The sequence below is a fragment of the Taudactylus pleione genome, unplaced genomic scaffold (genome assembly GCF_031769625.1).
Source record: "Taudactylus pleione unplaced genomic scaffold, aTauple2 ptg000202l, whole genome shotgun sequence".
Taxonomy (NCBI): domain Eukaryota; kingdom Metazoa; phylum Chordata; class Amphibia; order Anura; family Myobatrachidae; genus Taudactylus; species Taudactylus pleione.
Genome location: NW_028284604.1, coordinates 13187694 through 13206624, shown reverse-complemented (window position 1 = coordinate 13206624; position 18931 = coordinate 13187694). Strand labels below are relative to the sequence as shown.

The window sequence follows — 18931 nt, the reverse complement described above, 5'->3', positions numbered from 1 at the left end:
GTTATGCAATTGCATTACGCTTTAACATTTACTTAAAACACAAACAGCCATTTTAGCAATGTTTTGTCTTGCTGTTAATAAGCGACTGCTTTAGTGCAATGCTTTTATTTACTGATGTGCTATCGACTTTTGTTATCTACTGAATTATAAAAGCTTGTATGCATACATATTCGCATTATGATGAATGCAGAAAAGTCTGTCTTGGCTTGTTATGCAGTTATAACATGATTATGCTAAAGTTGCCTAGTACTACCAGTATGTACATATGGCTTTTAATTCTTAACATCAAGATTTGTAATTTTGTTAATGATTTTGAATTAAATACACTGTTGTAATTAGCTTTTTATCCCTCTCACCAGTGTTATTGCATACTTGCCTACATTTAATTTCTCCGGGAGCGTGCCCAGAGGAGCACTGCAGCTGATTGCTGATGGGGCAGTGCCGGGTGGTACTTGTCTTACATGGGTCTAACATGAACCAGCAAATCAAGACATTATGGCCCTCATTCAGAGCCGCTCGTTAGCGGCAGTACGCTCGTTCCGAGCGATGTTTGCACATCTGCGCATGCGTACGCTTTTTAGTACGCATGCGCGAACCAGTCAGTGCGGCCGAAAATCGTTTGTACGCTATATAGCGAGTGCCTGCTATTTTGAGTGACAGAATGAGGCCTATGTGGGTGGTAACAGGGGAAGGTGCTTGAAAATGGGGAGTGGAGATCCGAACGCAGGCGTGCTTAAAGGTCAAAACGGGCGTTTTATGGGTGTGTATATTTAAAACAGCAGCGTCAATGACCACGTCACTGGGTTATTTTAGAGCCAGAACTGCTTGCAAATTTGTGGTAGCAAACACCAACCACAAGAATAGCGAGCAGTTCATACGCTGGTCGATGTACTCGATTAATCTAATAAATAGCGGACATGACGTATGGTGCGAGCGGCCAGGGGGCGTTTTTAACAAATAAACGAGCGTATGTTTTGCTCGTTCGTTCAGACTTAGAGGTGTGAACAGACTGCAATGTGCGTACGGATCATTTGAATAGCCACCCCTTGTTTTTAAACGAACGACCGCAAATAGCGAACGGCTCTGAATGAGGGCCTATGTCCCCTGTCCTGCCCATTTCAATGGGAATAGAGAAGGGTTGCCTACTCTTCTGTATTCCCTAAGTCTGTGGGACTCCCTGAAATTCGGGAGTTTGGGAGAGTAGATAAATATGCGTCAGTGCCGTAACAGGGATCTGTGCAGCCCTGTGCTGGCCCCGCCCCACCCCTAAACCATGATGTCAAGCTTAACGGGCGGGGCCGCAAGCCTCGGTAAGGAGAGTACTACCTGGGGCGTCCTAAGGATTCCAGATGGTGCTACCTACAGGCCATGTGCTCTGTTTGGCGGCACACCCTACACACCCCTAGTTACAGCCCTGGTATGCATTACTGTAGCAGAGCTTACCTTACTCTTATAAACTGCTGTGTAAGATATGCAATGTATGTCACTTCCCACTTCTTTGCATAGACTGCAACTGGCATTGTGGGTGTTTACCACGAAAGTAGAGTAGGGAGACAGATAAAAAGTTAAGATCATATAACTAGTATGATTATTTTAAATGTACCATAAATTAGTAAACAACATGAGAATGAGGCCACCCCATAAGGGGTGATCTGTAGATGTAGATGATGATGATGATTCATATACACTGAATGACCATCATCTTCCAGGCAGCCGGTGTCCCACCCCCCTCCCCGCCGCTGCATGTGTATGGACAGATATGTCTGCAGATATATCTGTCCATCGGCTGCACAGCACAGCCGACACAATATGTCTGTGAACGATGTCATTCACAGACATATCATTGGTACACATTGGCCGACGGGCACTAGGTATATTGGCCTATCAATTGAGTGGCTATTATACCTGCCAGTGTGTACCCAGCTTAGAAGATGTTAGATCGCAAGCTCTTCAGGACATGTACTCCTTTTGTAATGTTTGGTTTGAAGCAATTACTGCTATCACTTGTTACAACATTTATATTGATATGGCATTTTTGAACCCTGAGAAGTTTGTTACTAACTATTTAAAAGGAAATGTGTAAAGGAGCAAAATAATACAAACCGATCCCTACTGCTAGCTTAGCAAAGTCACCTGTAGTATTTAGCAGACTATACATTACTTTCCATGTGGTTTTATTTGCATAGGGCAGACAGGATGATCTTCCCTTTCTTTGCATAAAGCTTTTATTTCCCAGGCTGATGAGATTTCACCTGTAATCGCCTCTTAGCCTGCATAAAATTAGATATATTAAGGTACCTTTTTGTGAAAATAATGTAATTTAGCTATTAGTCCACTGCACATAGATGGTGAACTCTGAGAAGTTACCTCTCTGGACTGAAAAAAATCATGTCTGATGCGTGCAGAGAGTATACAACAGGGTTGTGTTCTCAGCCCCCTATTATACTCGCTATTTACCCACGATTGCGTGTCGACTTCTGAGTCTGTGAAAATCATCAAATTTGCTGATGATATTGCAGTCGTTGGGTTAATTAGCAGGAATGATGAGTCCCATTATAGGAAAGAGATCAAAAATTTGGTTTCTTGGAGTGGTGATAATCACTTGCTCCTAAATGGTGACAAGACAAAAGAACTGGTAATTGATTTTCGTAGGAGATGTTTAGAGCAGAAATTGCCAGTGTCTATTAACAACCAGGATGTTGATATAGTTGAGTCTTTTAAATTTCTGGGTATCCAGGTTGCGGCAGATTTGACATGGTCTTTAAATACACTGTCCCTAATTAAAAAGGCGCAACAGCGTTTGTTTTTCCTAAGACGTTTGAGGGCCTCGGGAGTTAGCAAAGTAACTATGCTAAACTTTTACAGATGCTCAATTGAGAGCATTCTGACGTTTGGTATCATTATCTGGTATGGCAACTGCACAGCGAGTGAAAGAAGTGCACTGGAACGGGTTGTTAGGACCGCCAGCAAAATCATTGGCGTGCAGCTGCCAACTATTCATGATGTTTATGGGCTTAGGGTTCTAAAGAGAACCAAAGGTATCATATCGGATCCAAGCCATCCATTTCATGAATTTTTTGATAAGCTCCCATCTTTAAAGCGGTTTAGAGTACTTCGGGCACGTACGAGTCGCTTGAGGGTTAGTTTTCTTCCATCTGCTGTGCGCATGTTGAATGCTATGATTGTATCTCTTTAGTTAATTTTAATTTTATTATTTTTGTGAAATTGTTTGTGATAACCTTTACCATGGATTGCTATTCACTGTTTTAAAAAAGTGCAATGTAATTTCGTCTGTCAAACTTGTTTTGCTGATGACAACAATAAATACAATACAATACAATACAATACAATATAACAACTCTGGAAAATGTATTAAAATACAGAGACCTCGCACGGTCGGCATAGAGTCACACCAATGCTCCGTCTTTCTCCGCTATAGCATGAGGTGATCAGAGGATGAACCCAATTGATGCTTTTAAATTGTGGTGCAAAATAAAATTATTGAGAGTTCTTTGGACCTTCATAAGAAGAACTAAGGTGGCACTTGATGTCCAGTTTGTTCACTGCAAAGAATAACAGAGAAGTGAAGAGTGTCTTTCTAACCTCCTGAATATGTATATGTATCTTACTCTGTGCTAACGACACAGCTCACATCAAAGTGCCTGCAATCGTCCTTTGGAACGCTGAGCGTCTCCTTCTTCAACTATGTGCTACTTTCAATCTTATTATGCTGATGGCGTGAAACTCTACCCAGGGATTTCTATAAGGCCTACAAGAGCTGCATGCATCATTAGCATATTGTTATGCCTATGGTGAACTGAACAACTAGGGGAACTGTAATAAGCCTTTCTCTTGATATAGGGAGCATTGTATGTCAATCCTATGCCTTTTTTCATTGTTATTTCCCTTTCTGTGCTGTGCGGCTTGTCATTTATAGATCTTGCATCTGCAATAGCGTGTTATAACTGACACACAGATCTAGAGCAATAAATATGTCTTACCCTAGTGCAGAGTAAAGAGAGAATACAAATAGATTTCTGTTTTTCTGTACAGACAGGGAATCAAGAAGTCACCCATCCTTGCCCTGCAGAATTGCCTAAGTGACCGTGCACCTTTCTAAGAGGAGACATTGGACATTTTAAAGTTAAACATTACATTATATTACGCTTTAAATAAGTGACAATTAATCATAAGAGGATTGATGCATCACATAGGCATATATCACGCAGCTTGTCTCCTGATTTCAACTCTGACATTAAAAATCAAAACATCATAGCCCTGAGGGCCGTAATTGATTTGTTTTCTCTGATCTTTGCAGAAACTGACATGGAAATCTAAGCAGCCAGATGTAGACACCTGCAGAATGAAGGGGAAGCATAAGGTAGGCAGTTTCCATTTCTTGTGCCGACACCAAGGGTTACCCTTCAGATGGTTATCTGTGGTCACTGGCTGAGATGTGTTATGGATCACGGCACACGCTGCTCCAGCGGTAATTGCTTTTTCAATTAACTGGGAGATTTTAAATTGCAGAACAGTTGCTTGTTTACTGTTAAAATGAATTCTTTATAAGAATCTAGAAATGTTATTAGCTTTTGCAAATAGCTGAATGTGATGCTGTATAATAAAATATTCAACAACCGGTCATTTTAAAAATGAGAACCCAGAATAATGTGTAGATACAATATTATACATAGCCAGTCTTTCTTTTAACATCCATGGAAAATGTGTAAGATAAAAGACTATTTTACTGCAGCAAAAAATATCTTTGGAGAGTTTTAAAGATAGATACTGTAAGTAGGTAAGGATTTTGTGTGAAGCTAAAAAGTCACAGGTAATATAAGTTGGAAATCAGAAATATTCTCTGTAATGGAATTGTTCAGTTAATGTATAATGTTACTGTGAAGTGGCAAAGAAAAGGCACAATTGTATTTTCGGGTAATAGATTTATTTTTAAGATCACAGTAAATATTAATCCTAACGTGCATTTAATTAAGCATTTTATATTTTCATGAAAAAAGCCGAATAATTTATAAAGAACATATGTTAGTGCAGTTTAGGCAGAATATGAACATTGCAGAGTTTGTTCTGTTATAGCAGCATAAGCAGGATAGAATGAGCAACATAGGATAGAATAATAACAGGGTAGGCAATAAGGTTTAGAAATTTAGTGCTCTATAGGGATTGTGGCTAGAATAGAGAAGAAAGTCATGGTGAGGTAGACTGCATAGATACGGTGGGATGGAATCATGGTGTGAAAGAAGCGTGAGGTAGAGTAGGTGTGATGAACTCATGATCTGTTAAATTAGGTGGGATGGAATCTTGATGTTTTGAAATCATCGTGGGTAGAATTTGTAGGATGGAAACATGGTTGGTTAAACTAGGTGGGATGGAATCATTATGGGGTAACTAGGTTGGATGGAATCTCGGTGATATGAAATCATTGTAAGTAGAATAGGTAGGATGGAAACATGGTTAGTTAGACTAGGTAGTTTGAAATAATGGTGGCTTACAGTAAGTGGGATGGAATGATGGTTGGTTAGACTAGGTGGGATGGAATCATAGTGGGTTAGATTAGGTGGGATGGAATCAATGTGCGTAGAGTAGGTTGGATTTTGTCGTGGTTGGTTAGACTAGGTGGGATGGAATCATGGTTGGTTAGAATAGGTGAGATGGAATCATGTTTGATTAGACTTGGTGGGATGGAATCACAGTAAGTAATAGGGCCCTTATATCTGTGATGTGCTGCCCCCATTCCCCATTCTGCCAATGGTGAGGAAATTCATCATGTTGGAAATCCCCGATTTCACTATTCCCACCCAAAAAATGATCGAGCTCGGAGAGTCTGGGATTTTTAACATGCAGTTATTCCTCAATCTGCCGATGGATTGCCTATCATCGATGTCAGCAGATTGCCATTTTTGATTGGAGGATCGTATTGGCAGAATGGGGAATTGGAGCCGTAGATGGTAGATGTGTGGCCCGCATTATCCTAAGTGGGATATAAATATAATTATGTTTGGATAGACCTGGTGGGATAGAATCATGTAAATTTATACTAGAATGTATGGAATTATGTAAGGATAGACTCATGATTGTGCAGATTAACTAGTTGCCCCAGTAGGGCATTATATACTACTGTACATTTGTCTCAATACTCTTTTGTACCTTATCTCTTCTGCAGGATGAATGTCATAACTTTATTAAAGTTCTACTAAAAAGGGATGAAGAAACATTGTTTGTCTGTGGAACAAATGCTTTCAATCCTTCCTGTAGAAATTATAGAGTAAGTATTGTTTTTTGTTTTTTTCCTCTGTTATGATGCATAATATGAAGAGGTGCAGTGTAATATCCTCCTTGGTGTAAATGCTTACCTCTGTCTGCATCACTGCCCCTATATTTTCATAAAAGCAAATGGATTTGTGGAGCGTTTCGTCACTTATTTTAATTGGGATGTATTTTTCAGTCGCAGACAGCTTTTTCTCTAGTTGGATCTTGCTCATTGTGAAGTAAAAGGCCCAGTGTCTCCTTAATCTTCATTATTAATTGAAATCACTATTTTAGGATAAAAATGCTGCTGACATTGAGATGCACTGGTTCATCAAAGTGCACTGCACCCAATGGTTTATTATTGAACAGTGGGTCTCATTCAGACACGCTCGCGAGCGCAGGACGCTCGCAAGCGGGTCGATGGTACCCAAATGAGCATGCGCACGATGTGCCGGGGGCGTGGCTGCCAGACGGAGGCTTTCCCATGGGAACGCCTACCGTCTGTGGCCAGCCCCACTGACATCACTAGTGATGTCAGTGGGAGTGATTTTGGCTCTGATAGAGCCAAAATCACTCCAGTGCTTGCGGCAGCGAGACCCTACCGCAGGGTCTCGTCGCAAGCCCGATGGTCGCGATGGTCTTGTCCATCGCGACCATCATCATGGAAGCTTGCATAAGCTGTGGATGGTAACCCACAGCTATGCGAGCGTCCAAAAGGTCGCTCCAAATTTAAATAGGACGGCCCTGATTCAGAGCGAGCACTCTGGTCAGAGCGTCCGGCTCTGAATCAGGGCCAGTGTGTTTTGTATTCATAAATTGATGATTTTTGGCGAATTTTTCAGGCAAAACCCGGTGTGCGAATATCTTTTCACACTTAAACATACCTTGTTTTACCCTCTTAAATCCCATCGGCAAATTCGCAGAAAATTAGCGAGTTCAAAAATGCGTCATAGAAAATCAATGCCCAAAGCTGTTTCTGCTGTGCATCCAGTGCTCAGTATATGTTCTTATTTTTACTGCTAGTTGCCATACTAAAATCACAATAAATTATTAGAATGTTTAATCTGACACACAGAAAGTGTGGACTATTGTGCAGTGTATTTGTAGGATAAAAAAAAATTGAGATCTGTAACTAAAAGACAGCAAGTAAATAATATGTAAAGCAATCAGGAACTGGTGTTTTTTTGTGTTTTTTTCTGGACAATTAATGTCCTTGTGTACAAGCATATGCTTTAGACTGATTATTACAAGGACTGAATATAAAAGATGAGAAACCATTTTACGTTGCTATACTTCAGCATATGTACTCCAGTTAGTGCATATATTATATTTGCTTTTATAGCAGACACATATTACATATCACTGCTTGCTAGCTGATTGATCCTGGGCTAAGCAGAAACCATTCCATGATGCATCAACAAATGAATGTCTGATAAAGCTGCTATATTTGCAAGCATAGGCATATTTATATTGTTTGCATGGTGTGCAGTGTACGTGCGTCCAGGGGGGCCCCACATGGCACACTTACCTTGCTCCGTCAAGCAGGCCCCTCATCCTCCGCAGCGCCATTTGCGTTCTAGTGTGCATGCACTATCTTCCCGAATATCACTGGGATGAGGGCACCGATTCCTGGTTGGGGGGGCCTGCTGTTCCAATGAGAGGGTCTGCAGCATACAAGCCCTCTCGGGTGTATATACGCCCCTGTTTGCAATACTGTTGAAAAAAATAAATATGTCATAGTGTAAATTCATGTTCTAAAAATGCTCATTTAGCTATTCCACAGCTATTTGTATCATACAAGCCCTCATTATTACATTTGTATAACGTGCTATCAACTATTTTATGGAAAGTCCCAGTGTGAAGTTTAGCTGAAGTTGCCAAAATACATGATATTTTTACATAAATTTTTTTTTTTATTGTCCATGCACTTGCAATGACCTGTCAGTATGATGGCTAATACAAATATCAGCGAAGTATGTTCCACCAGCCCAGGGCCGCAACTAGGGGGGGGCTGGAGGTGCACGTGCACCGGGTGAGCCGCTGTACCTGGTGCCAGTGACCTCCAGCCCGGCGCTGCAGAGAGGCTCCAAGCCGGACGTCCGCTGGTAATATTTATTACTAGCGGGCGCCCGGCTCCTCTGCAGCGACGCGGTGTAGCCGGAGGCTGGAGTTCTCTCCCGAACTCCAGCTTCCGGCTCTCCCCACGGGCACTATGGGGGAGACGTCATGATATCTCCCCCATAGTTCCAAGGAGCAGCCGGCGGACCGGACGCGACGCTGGATGCAGGAGCGGGGTTCAAGGTAAGTATTTTTTTTTTTAATAAGCTGCACTACAGGGGCATTATTATGGGGGCAGGGGCATTACCACAGGGGCATTACTATGGGGGCATAGGCAATAAGGGGCATTACTAATGGGGCATGAGCACTACAGGGGCATTACTATTGGGGCATGGGCACTACAGGGGCATTACTGTATGGTGGGCACTACAGGGGCATTACTATGGGGGTATTAACATATGGGCATTACTATGGGGGCATTACAATATGGGCACTACTGCAGGGGGAATTACATGGGGGGCGGCAAATTACTGTCTTGCCCCTGGTGACAAAAATCCTAGTTTCGGCCCTGACCAGCCTTGCAGATAACTGTGAGGACTGCTGGAGAAGCACACCTGGGTTTGTGTGCTGGAATTAGTTATTTCTCCTTCTATTTTCTGTGCTACTACAGGCCTTTGAAAATAAATGGAGTCTTGGGGGCCTATCTGTTTCCCGGATAATCAACCATAGCTCTGGGGTCAGCAGCCTGTTGTTTACCTCTTCACTGCAGCTAGAACAGCTACCATGTCTCTGTACACACGTTCAAATTTTGTTTTGCATTCATTGTTTATTGTCATTTCTTTATATGATCCATGAGCCGGATTCAGGGTTGTATGTGATTTTCGTAGATGTGTATGTGCGAAAGTATTCTAATGCAACATCCGCAGACACTTGTGCTGAGACGCCCGCCGGAGCCTTCGTAAGCTATCCGTAACTTCATATACGTAGCGTCAGACACAGATCAGGCAAACATCGACTTAAGTGAGTCTGTGATCACTCAGAATGGGCGCCGTAACTGAGGTGCTGGAGCCATGATTCCTGCATACGGGATCGCAGACGCAGGATATGACACCACCATGAAACGGTGGAGACTCCTATGTTTTTAGCTGACACTCCCTGTTGCCACCCTCAAACGCTCCCTGCCTGTCAATCACACTGCGATTAAGACTTGCAGCTTGTGACTATAGTAATGTTACCTTGACATTTGCGCAGTGCGACTCATACGCAGTGGCAAAAAATTGCTCCATTTGGCAAAACATCTGCATTGCGTGCAACACTGAATCAGGCTCAATGACAGTTGTTTGCAATATAAAACTATCTTCTAAACAACAAAAATGCTATTTCTTTAATATGTGTCTTTACCTGTTTGTAAGAGATGCAGAGAGTGGGAGTTTGTGATTTGAGATCATAATTTTATATTCAACAATAATACCACTGTATTAGTTCTCAAGTACAAAAGTAGAATAAGATAGCCAGGGACACAGTCATTAAGCAAATCACTTTGTAAATAAATAGAGAATGTGTTTCTGCCTTTTTCACCCCTCTGTTGCTTTGTGGTTATGTGTTATAAAATCATATTTTCTTCGACTTCTGCACCATTCTCTGCTTGTTGCGGGGAGCGGGCTGCAGCTGGCACTTCAATAACTGTGCCAAGCAGTGACTACCCTACCCTCACTCCCCTTGTCACCGCTTCATTCTCCTTCGTTACAATTAATGCTTCTAACAAATCCCAAGAAGTCGTCCCTGCTCTTTTGCTGTACTGTCTTCTTTTTGGAAGACTTTTTTTTTTTTTGGCAACATTATTTGCAGAATACAAACGACCCATCTCATCCTTTCCCACAGCTGTTTCCTGACAATAATCTCTAGCCTCTGCTGATTTCATCACCTGCTGCCCATGTCATCTGAACCACAAGTGGGATGTGTAGGGGCAACTCACACACGTTAACATTGACACCTGTGTTCTTCCTGTCTGCTCTCCCTGCCTTGCAGATGGCACTCCATCAACCTTTGACTCATGAACAGCCGACAGAGCCTCTACTTGGGCTGCAAAGTGAAAACGCAGATGGGCATTAGACATTGTGGTGCTCCCATCGTAGAATAAGCCCTGCTTATTTCCTTGTTACTGACACTTCCAAACCCCAGTCTAATTGTGCTGCCTAGAAAAGTAATTGCTTTCTGAAAGGCTGGACAGTGGAGATTCATGACAGGAAACAAATGATGACAGGTCCTCAGCTGAATGATGAAAGCTTCATAACATATGAGTTAAAAAGTTAATTGCTGCCTGGTACGGCAAGCAAGGTTGTTTCTCACGAACCTTAAGCAGTTTTTGATTTATGTCGGGTACACCATTCCGGTGAATGTTTCCGCGAGATGGATTACATTCAAATTTACGGAATAGTATAATAATCCACCACTGGATTCTGCTCAAAACCCAGGAGCTTTTGGACTGTGTCACTTGGCTGGTATCTATAATCTCTTGTGTATTGTTAGGAATTCATATCCCAAGCCTGAGAATAGATTGCAAAATAATTTTAAAATCTGTTTTAAACTTCTTTTAATTTAAAATTTTGTTTTCAGAATGTTTACCCAAATTTTAAAAATGGCGGTTAAATTTGTAACACAAAGTATTACATGCTACTAAGGTTTATGTGAACCCTAGTGACATCTCCACTACGGGTCACTGACAGACCTAATCTCGTGTTTAGCAGCTTGCTGGTAGAGCGCCCAGTTTGTCCCTCAGAACAGAAGAAACTTTAATTCATCTATGTATGCTGAGAACATGCCAGTCACCACAGACCACATAGGTAAACACAGATCAGGAAAAATCACGTAAAGGGATAAAATATCAGCTGAAAGGCTTGCCATTAAAAATAGTGAAAATTTGAGGGTGTAGGACCATTTAATAATAAGCTATAGTGTGGGTTGCTTACTACTTTCTGCAAATAGTAGCCAAAACCTCATAATTACACTGTAGCACAATTTATGCTTTACTAGACATTTTTGAAACATAATGGAAAACATGTTTTATGAGAACTCCACAACCAATTATTCAAACCTTTTTAAAACCATTGCAGCCATCATAACAAAAGTGTTTCTAAAACTGGGGGTGGATAAAGGTATGTGAACTAGTTTATAGAAAATAAATGGCAATTTATAATGGCTGAGGGAACTGTTGGTGCAGCGTTTGAAATATTATAGTCATAATAACACTTAATGGGAATGTCCATCTATACTTTAGAGATTTTAGAATAATACAGCTTTTCATTCCATTTCTCAACCGATCTGATACCATGCCTTATTGACCCCAGAAAAGCAGTATGCCGTGTTTTTATGGTAATAACGAGGAAAATGGTGGCTGATTATCTGATATTGAATTATATAATTAATTTGACCTCGCACAAGCAAACATGTTTAAAATGAACAATAGAAAAAGTCAGATACTGCATTAGCAAATAATTCAATCAATGATCACTGAATTGAGATCCTGAATACAGTATATTATGCAGTAACGTTAATACAGGGGGGCGGGATGCAGCAAAGTGAGAAATGCGGTCAAACCCTCGAAGATACGGATATGACAGCATTTCTCATATGCACCAAGCCCCGGAATGCTTGGATGTGGTGGGTACTGCTATATACAGATGACGTTACCCTATAGAAGTCTATGGGCTGTAAGAGGGATCCATTCGGATTCCACCCGGCAACCCCGTGGCGCGTGTGCAATTCTGCGCAGAATGAACACCAGATTGAATACTAGGTCATAGATCCAGAAGTCCCTCATTCGCAAAGGGCCGCCATTACCAAGACAGCTGTACTTTGTGATCTTGTTCATGCATACCGGCATAATCGACGCCGGCATGCATGCGAAGAGTGGCAGGATGCATCGCATCCCGAATGCAATACGTCATGCATCTTGCAGTTTATCTTATAGATTGTAAGCTTTTGAGCAGGGCCCTTTTACCTTTTTGTCTGTTATTATAGAGTCTTGTTTTATTATGGTTTTGTTTACAATTGTTAAGCACTTTGGAATATGCTGACGCTATATAAGTAACTTTTGCTAATAATAATATTGCCACTGTATTTGTTAGATGGACACACTTGAGTTCTTGGATGAAGAAATTAGTGGGATGGCAAGGTGTCCGTATGATGCCAAGCACGCCAATGTCGCCCTGTTTGCAGGTATGGTTGTCATTTTCACACTTTTCGTGTCGTGTTTTCCCCAGGGCAAAGATGAGACAAAATGCATGTTATGTTGTACTTCTTTGGTTAAGTATTATCTATGATTATATCAAGTTATGCTCTTTCATAGATGTCAATGTCTCATCTTATTTCATGCACATCTTTGAGAACCACATTTTAGTAGTAATCGGGACAAAACAATTAAATAATATAGCCAATTTTTGGTGATTTATACTAGGGTATCAACTCCCTATGTATACATTTTCAGATCAGTGATGTCCATGTACCCTCGCTTTTGATGTGTATGTGCACAGTAACACGCACTGATTGGAATTGGAACATCAGCAATGTGTTTTTAGGCATTGTATTATGAATTTCCAGGACGTGTACTAAAATCAGTGCTGCCGCAAGTGTCAAACCCCCATATGCACAATGAATTCACTTTTTATATGCTGAGCTGGACTTGTCCTCCAAGTGCCTTCCTCCATATCTTCTCTCTTGTTCTATGAACTTTGCTGCATATAGAAAGAGACACACATGCAATAAATCTGAGTACATACAACCAAATTGTGTTCCTAGTGAGTTACTCTTTAGATGGCATTCGCCCTCCCCGGCAATAGGCACTGCACATGCGTGGTCAGCAGACTGGGCATCTGCGGAACCTTGAAGGTGAAGTGAAAAGATCGCTTTTACGATCAATTCACTTCTTTCTCATCACAAGGTCGTTCTTCTTTTGGAGCCCTTGTTCCTGCATGTGATGAATAGTACATTCAGGCGATGTATAATTTCTTATTGCCACAAATAATAATTGTGTCTGAAACCCGATAAATATGCCACTAAGGGGTCTATTTACTAAGCAGTGTTAGGAGACAGAGTGAAAAGTGATAAGGAAGTGATAAGGTGACAGCCAATCAGCTCCCACCTGCCATCTCACAGGCTGTGTTTGAAAAATGACAGTTGGGAGCTGATTGGCTGGCACCTTATCACTTCCTTATCACTTTTCACTCTGTCTCCTAACACTGCTTAGTAAATAGACCCCTAAAAGAGAAAATTAAAATGGTAAAATGATCTCTTGCCCTATTTATAAGAAGTGCTAAGCTTAGTTTTGAGATGCTTGTTGCACATTGCTTTTTCTAGTGGGGCACAGTGAAATATCCAATAGTGCAGATTTGAAGAGAACTTTGCCTTTTAGGTGAAGTTTTCTAATATGCGATAAAGTGCTCATTTATGAAAGTATAAAATGTTCATTGTTAAACTTAAATGTCAGATTTAATTGAATATATTACGTTTAAGATCTGAAAGGTTAGTGCATAAATTCTCATTTGCATCTCAAGGTCATTTCATTTTAGATTACATCAGATATAAAGAGATGTTGGGAGTTTTAGGTCAACAAAGGCTTTAGAGAAACCATTTGCCCTAGCCTTACACACTATACAGATATATCTGCAGATGATGGTTGTTCGTACACACTGAACAACCATCATCTGTGTCTGCCCGCAGGTCCCGGCGACCAGGGGGCGTATCCCGCCCCCCTCCTCGCAGCTGCCGCTGTGTGTGTACAGGCAGTCTAACGACCGCCCGTACACACCTCCCGATGGACAGATATGTCTGCAGACATATCTGTCAATCGGCTGTGCAGCACAGCCAATGCGATATGTCGGTGAACGCCGACATATCCTGGGTACACACTGCCCGATGGGCGGCAGATACATTGGCCAATCAATTGATCGGGGCCAATGTATCTGTCAGTGTGTACCCAGCTTTAGGCTAGATAACTTGATGAGATATTTATTAACATGTTGCTTGACAAAGGTGAAAGCTTTTTAATGTCAATCAAATCAAATATTAGACTGCATGCAGTGGATTAGTTTTGCCAAAACCATCTTGCCCCTCTCTTGCTGATTTTGACATGCTTGCAGGCATCAGCGAGTTCCCAGCAAGTCTGGCCGATGTTTTAAAGTAGCAATCATTTCAAAGGCCAAAGTAAGTTGGTTTTGTATTTTAAATGATTGCCACTTTAAAACTTTGGCCAGATTTGCGGGGAACTTGCCGATGCCTGCAAGTCACAGACTATTACATTTACCCTTTGTGTAATTCTGCTCTTGCGGCTCCACACCTGCAGTATTTCTCTCTAGTACAGTGTTGGAACACACAGGCTGGCTCAAAGCAAATCTATTTTCTAAAACTATGATGGATGTGTCTGAATGAAATTTTATTGTTGGTGAAATAGAAAGAACTCATCACTGCATAGGACCCCAGGGCGGTCTATCACATTATATATTGTATGCAGTGGATGTTTTAGTACCATCCCCAAGTGTCCTTGTAGAAACTTTATATTTTTTATGGTGATTTAGATGGCATTTTATGCCTTATTCTATTAGCATGTGTATTGTATAATACACGACCACCACTGAAATATGCCTCAAAGGTATCAATCAATTGTAAGTTAGACACTTATCCCTGGCTAGTGTGGAAGGTATTTCACTGTTCTGTGGAGCCAAGTCATCAGCTGTTTTTCATTACTGTGCTTCAACTACAACAAAATAAAGAAAAGGGGGGAGAGAGTAATTCCAGTGGGGATAATGAGAGTGGAAAGAAAGATAATTTCCCATGACTCGTGCTAGTCATCAGCATTGGCCAAAATGACCATGTAAACACATGTACGTAAGAAAATAATTGAACGCATCTGCAGTTTTTAGCTGAATATCGTCATCGTTTAACAAAGACTGATATACAATAGTCCATTTATTTTTATCTCAGTGTGCAAGGAAAAATGTGTTGCTTTAGCATTAAAAGCACTGAGCTGTTAATAAAGTGTGGAAAACCTATAGTAAATACCTGAAGCTTCTTATGAGATCAGTATAATACAGTCTATTAGTAGGAGGCAATGAGAAAGTATTATGAATATGGATGGCCATCAGAGGGTTAACCATCTATGGTCTGCACCAATCAGTGCTTAGGATTGATGGCATTAAACCCATTGATGGACGACATCTCTGCTTGTGCTACACAGCTGGCCAGTCAGGGAAGTGGTGGGGCTTAGCGCCACATCAGGGTCGGGGCTAAGCTCCGTGCCCTTTGCACCGGCTAAAAACCCACTGCTGCATTCTCTGCTATCGATGGCTGAGAATCATTGGATCTTCGCAATTGATGGCAAATCATCGGCTGTCTGTGACAAGCTATCAATGGTCAATTGCCATCCCTAAGTATGAACCAAAAGATTTGAACTGCAAGTCCCATTTAGATGTTCCCATTCCTGGGCCAAAAGCTTCAAATATGATATAAAGTCCTAACATAACTTTAAAGGCCAACAGGGTCATACACATATATAGTTTACCCTGTGCTTTAATCTTAAACCTTGGGGCGAAGTACCAAGAATATCTCAAGCATATTAACAAAACTGGTTTACATCTAGCCAACAGAAACAAGTAGAGCTTCCAAAGTATACTTCAATCTATCATGGTGATCCACCAAGGATAGCACAAAATGCCATAGTCAACCTCACTGAAATGTCTCATTCCCTTCTAAGTGCATAATATGACAGCTAAACATATATGATGATTAAGGGATTCTGTATGTGATGATAAGCCAAACCATTTTCAGATGAAGATAATAACAAAATTATTAACCTACCAATTATTACAAAGCGAAAATGTTTAATAAAAGTCATAATTTTCAATAAGTCCAACAAAATATTACTGCTGTGACTACTATTAATATTAATAATCGTAACAATAACACAGCAATAATACAAATAATAGTTAAAAGTAAACAATTAATCCTGTTCTTTTATATATGTATGGTAAAAAAAACAAGACATTTCCCGCTTTCTTTAACATTATATTTGTTCCCAGATAACAATATGGTCCTATTATAATTAAGTTCCATTTTTATTTAGAACACATTAGAAACAGGCTTATATAGAACTACCACACAGCAGGACCTTCAGGTGACTATTTATTTCAACCCTCACATCGTGGGCAATTAATAAACAGGTAGAGAGAACAGCTTCTTATGTGGTAGCATAAACCTTAATATAATAGTTTCAAGTTGATTTGTTCAATAAATGTATTGTTACATAACATCTGCATTGCATGATTCAATACCATAGATCACGCTGATCCTAAGCAACCAAAACAATAAATTATTAAGGAAAATATTTTTATTTTCTATTTCTCTTTTGGGCCTCCACCTACACCATTGTCCTAGGTGCTTTCAACTTTTTTTCTTTTTTTTTTTTAGCATACAGTGAGCATACATGGGGCTGAATGAAAGATCTCAATTAGTATTGATTATATGAAAAATTGTTTTGTGATCATCGCCAGCTTGAAAAGGGAAAAATTCCATCCTCTGTTCTGTAAACAATCAGCTGTAAAACACATACTCCTAGAAGTCTAGTCTCAGTAGTTCCTCAGGGAGCTAAACCGTTTTCCCTATATCAACTGCGTAATATTCCATGAGCAAGCAAATGCAGAACTTTAAATGCAGCCATGTACTGTGCAATTCAAAGTGCAGCCTCTCTATTGTGTGGATGTAGCCTATTTGCTTAGTGTAAGTAACGTGTGCATTCATTGTAATGTTTTCAAGCATAGATAACACACTAACAGAAACCTGCACCACTGAATTGTGCTGGAGAAACATCATGGTAATTTACATATCAATACCCACAATTCCTGGCTACATTTTGTCGCAGTAGCCTATCCATTCCCATGACTGCTTTTATTGTTTAAAAATTCTGCTGTTGTAAATCAGCTGCTGTTCAAACTATTTGACTTCACTATATCTACCTCCTATATAGGCAGCTTAAGCTGGCCATACACGCTACAATTATCGGGGCGATCCGCCCGATATCCGCGGATCGCCCTGATAATTATAGCGCGTGTGCGGGCAACCAAGTGTTAAATATTGCTCGGTCGGGCATGCCGGATTGTCCAGCATGCCCGTCCAATGCGATATTTATGGGGTAAACTGTCGGCCGCATCGGGCAGTGTATGCCCAGCCGTTGCCAACAGACGGATATTTCTTGTGTTCCTTCCCATGAAAGGAACAGGGAAATGTCTCCTCCAGCGGGGGCGGAACGCAGATGTCGGGCTAATACACTATGAGAAATCACAGTGTATGCCGCGGACATCTGCGGCTGGCAGGCTGCCAGATAAAATGTCTGTCGGTCTGACAGGTATTTTATCTGAACGTGTGCCCAGTTTTAGTATATTTGTGTGTGTTTAGTTGTTTTAGTATTTGCAATTGTTTTCAAATCTTGAGGGTTTTGGAGGAACGTTTAGTATATTAGTATTTATTAATCATCCCTTTTGACTAATGCTTAATGTTATACCTGTTTGGTCGCTACCAATTCATCTTAACAAAACTAGGCAGAAAAATTAGGTGCTTATAAAGACTTAAACATGAATTGATCTAAACTTGTATAACAATAACTGAATAATTTCACTCTTGTATATTAATGGTTGTTTCCTGTCAAGCTCCCCATTAACACTAAATGTCCTTTTTCATTCTTCCTCTTCCCGCCATAGCTATTTGGTATTTATTTATTCTCATCTTTTCTTTTTCAAGATGGAAAACTTTATTCTGCTACTGTGACTGACTTTCTTGCAATTGATGCTGTGATTTACCGAAGTCTAGGAGACAGCCCAACTTTGCGAACAGTCAAATATGACTCCAAATGGTTAAAGGGTAAGCAATATCTTCTGTGTGTCTGAGTTGCTGCTTTTCTAGATCTATACAATACTAAAGCTATGCGGGTTCTGCAGCACTGGGAGTTGTATTACTTTACTATACTTTTATTACTATGCTTTAAACTTTCCTCACTCATACAGTTGTGCTGTCAAAGTTGTTAAATTGTTCCATATTTTATACCACTCTTTATATGTCTAGTATAATTTTCTTCTATAGTGAGACTTCAATACACAATTTCCTACAATGAAACACTGTACAGAATAATAGTGAGTGCATATAGCTAGTTTTGATGTATCAAACCTGCGAGAGAGATAAAGGGGAGACGTTGCGCAAAGCAACCAATCAGCTTCTAACTGTCATTTATCTAGCACAGTCATTGAAATTACAGCTAGATGCTGATTGGTTACTCTGGGCAACTTCTCCACTTTATCTCTCTCCAGAGCTTGATACATCTCCCCTTGGATATGTAAGCCCTGTAAAACAGATGTATGTAGAATTGTCACCTCATCATTATGTTACCAATGGGTTGAATCCAACAGAAAAAAGGTTACAGTATGTTTGTGATTTTTTTTTTCACTTAATTCCATAATATAATACATCACAGATAGGCAAAATAGGCCACGTCATCAACTTGTATTCACCTGGGATGTTACACACTAGCGCTACAGTCTCCCCACCAATAGTTACGGAAGCTGCT

The 18931-nt window shown here is 40.6% G+C and overlaps 1 protein-coding gene across 6 annotated transcripts in view; it reads left to right on the top strand.

The window, feature by feature from the left end:
- The window catches only part of SEMA6A (semaphorin 6A), a 206460-nt gene that overhangs the window by 86237 nt on the left and 101292 nt on the right, over positions 1 to 18931 (top strand). For all 6 annotated transcript variants that reach the window (XM_088477712.1, XM_088477711.1, XM_088477709.1 and 3 more), the window contains exons 5-8: positions 4319 to 4381; positions 6182 to 6283; positions 12453 to 12543; positions 18112 to 18231. In XM_088477712.1, the coding sequence (XP_088333838.1) occupies positions 4319 to 4381; positions 6182 to 6283; positions 12453 to 12543; positions 18112 to 18231 (376 nt within the window). The remainder of the gene's footprint in view (positions 1 to 4318; positions 4382 to 6181; positions 6284 to 12452; positions 12544 to 18111; positions 18232 to 18931) is intronic.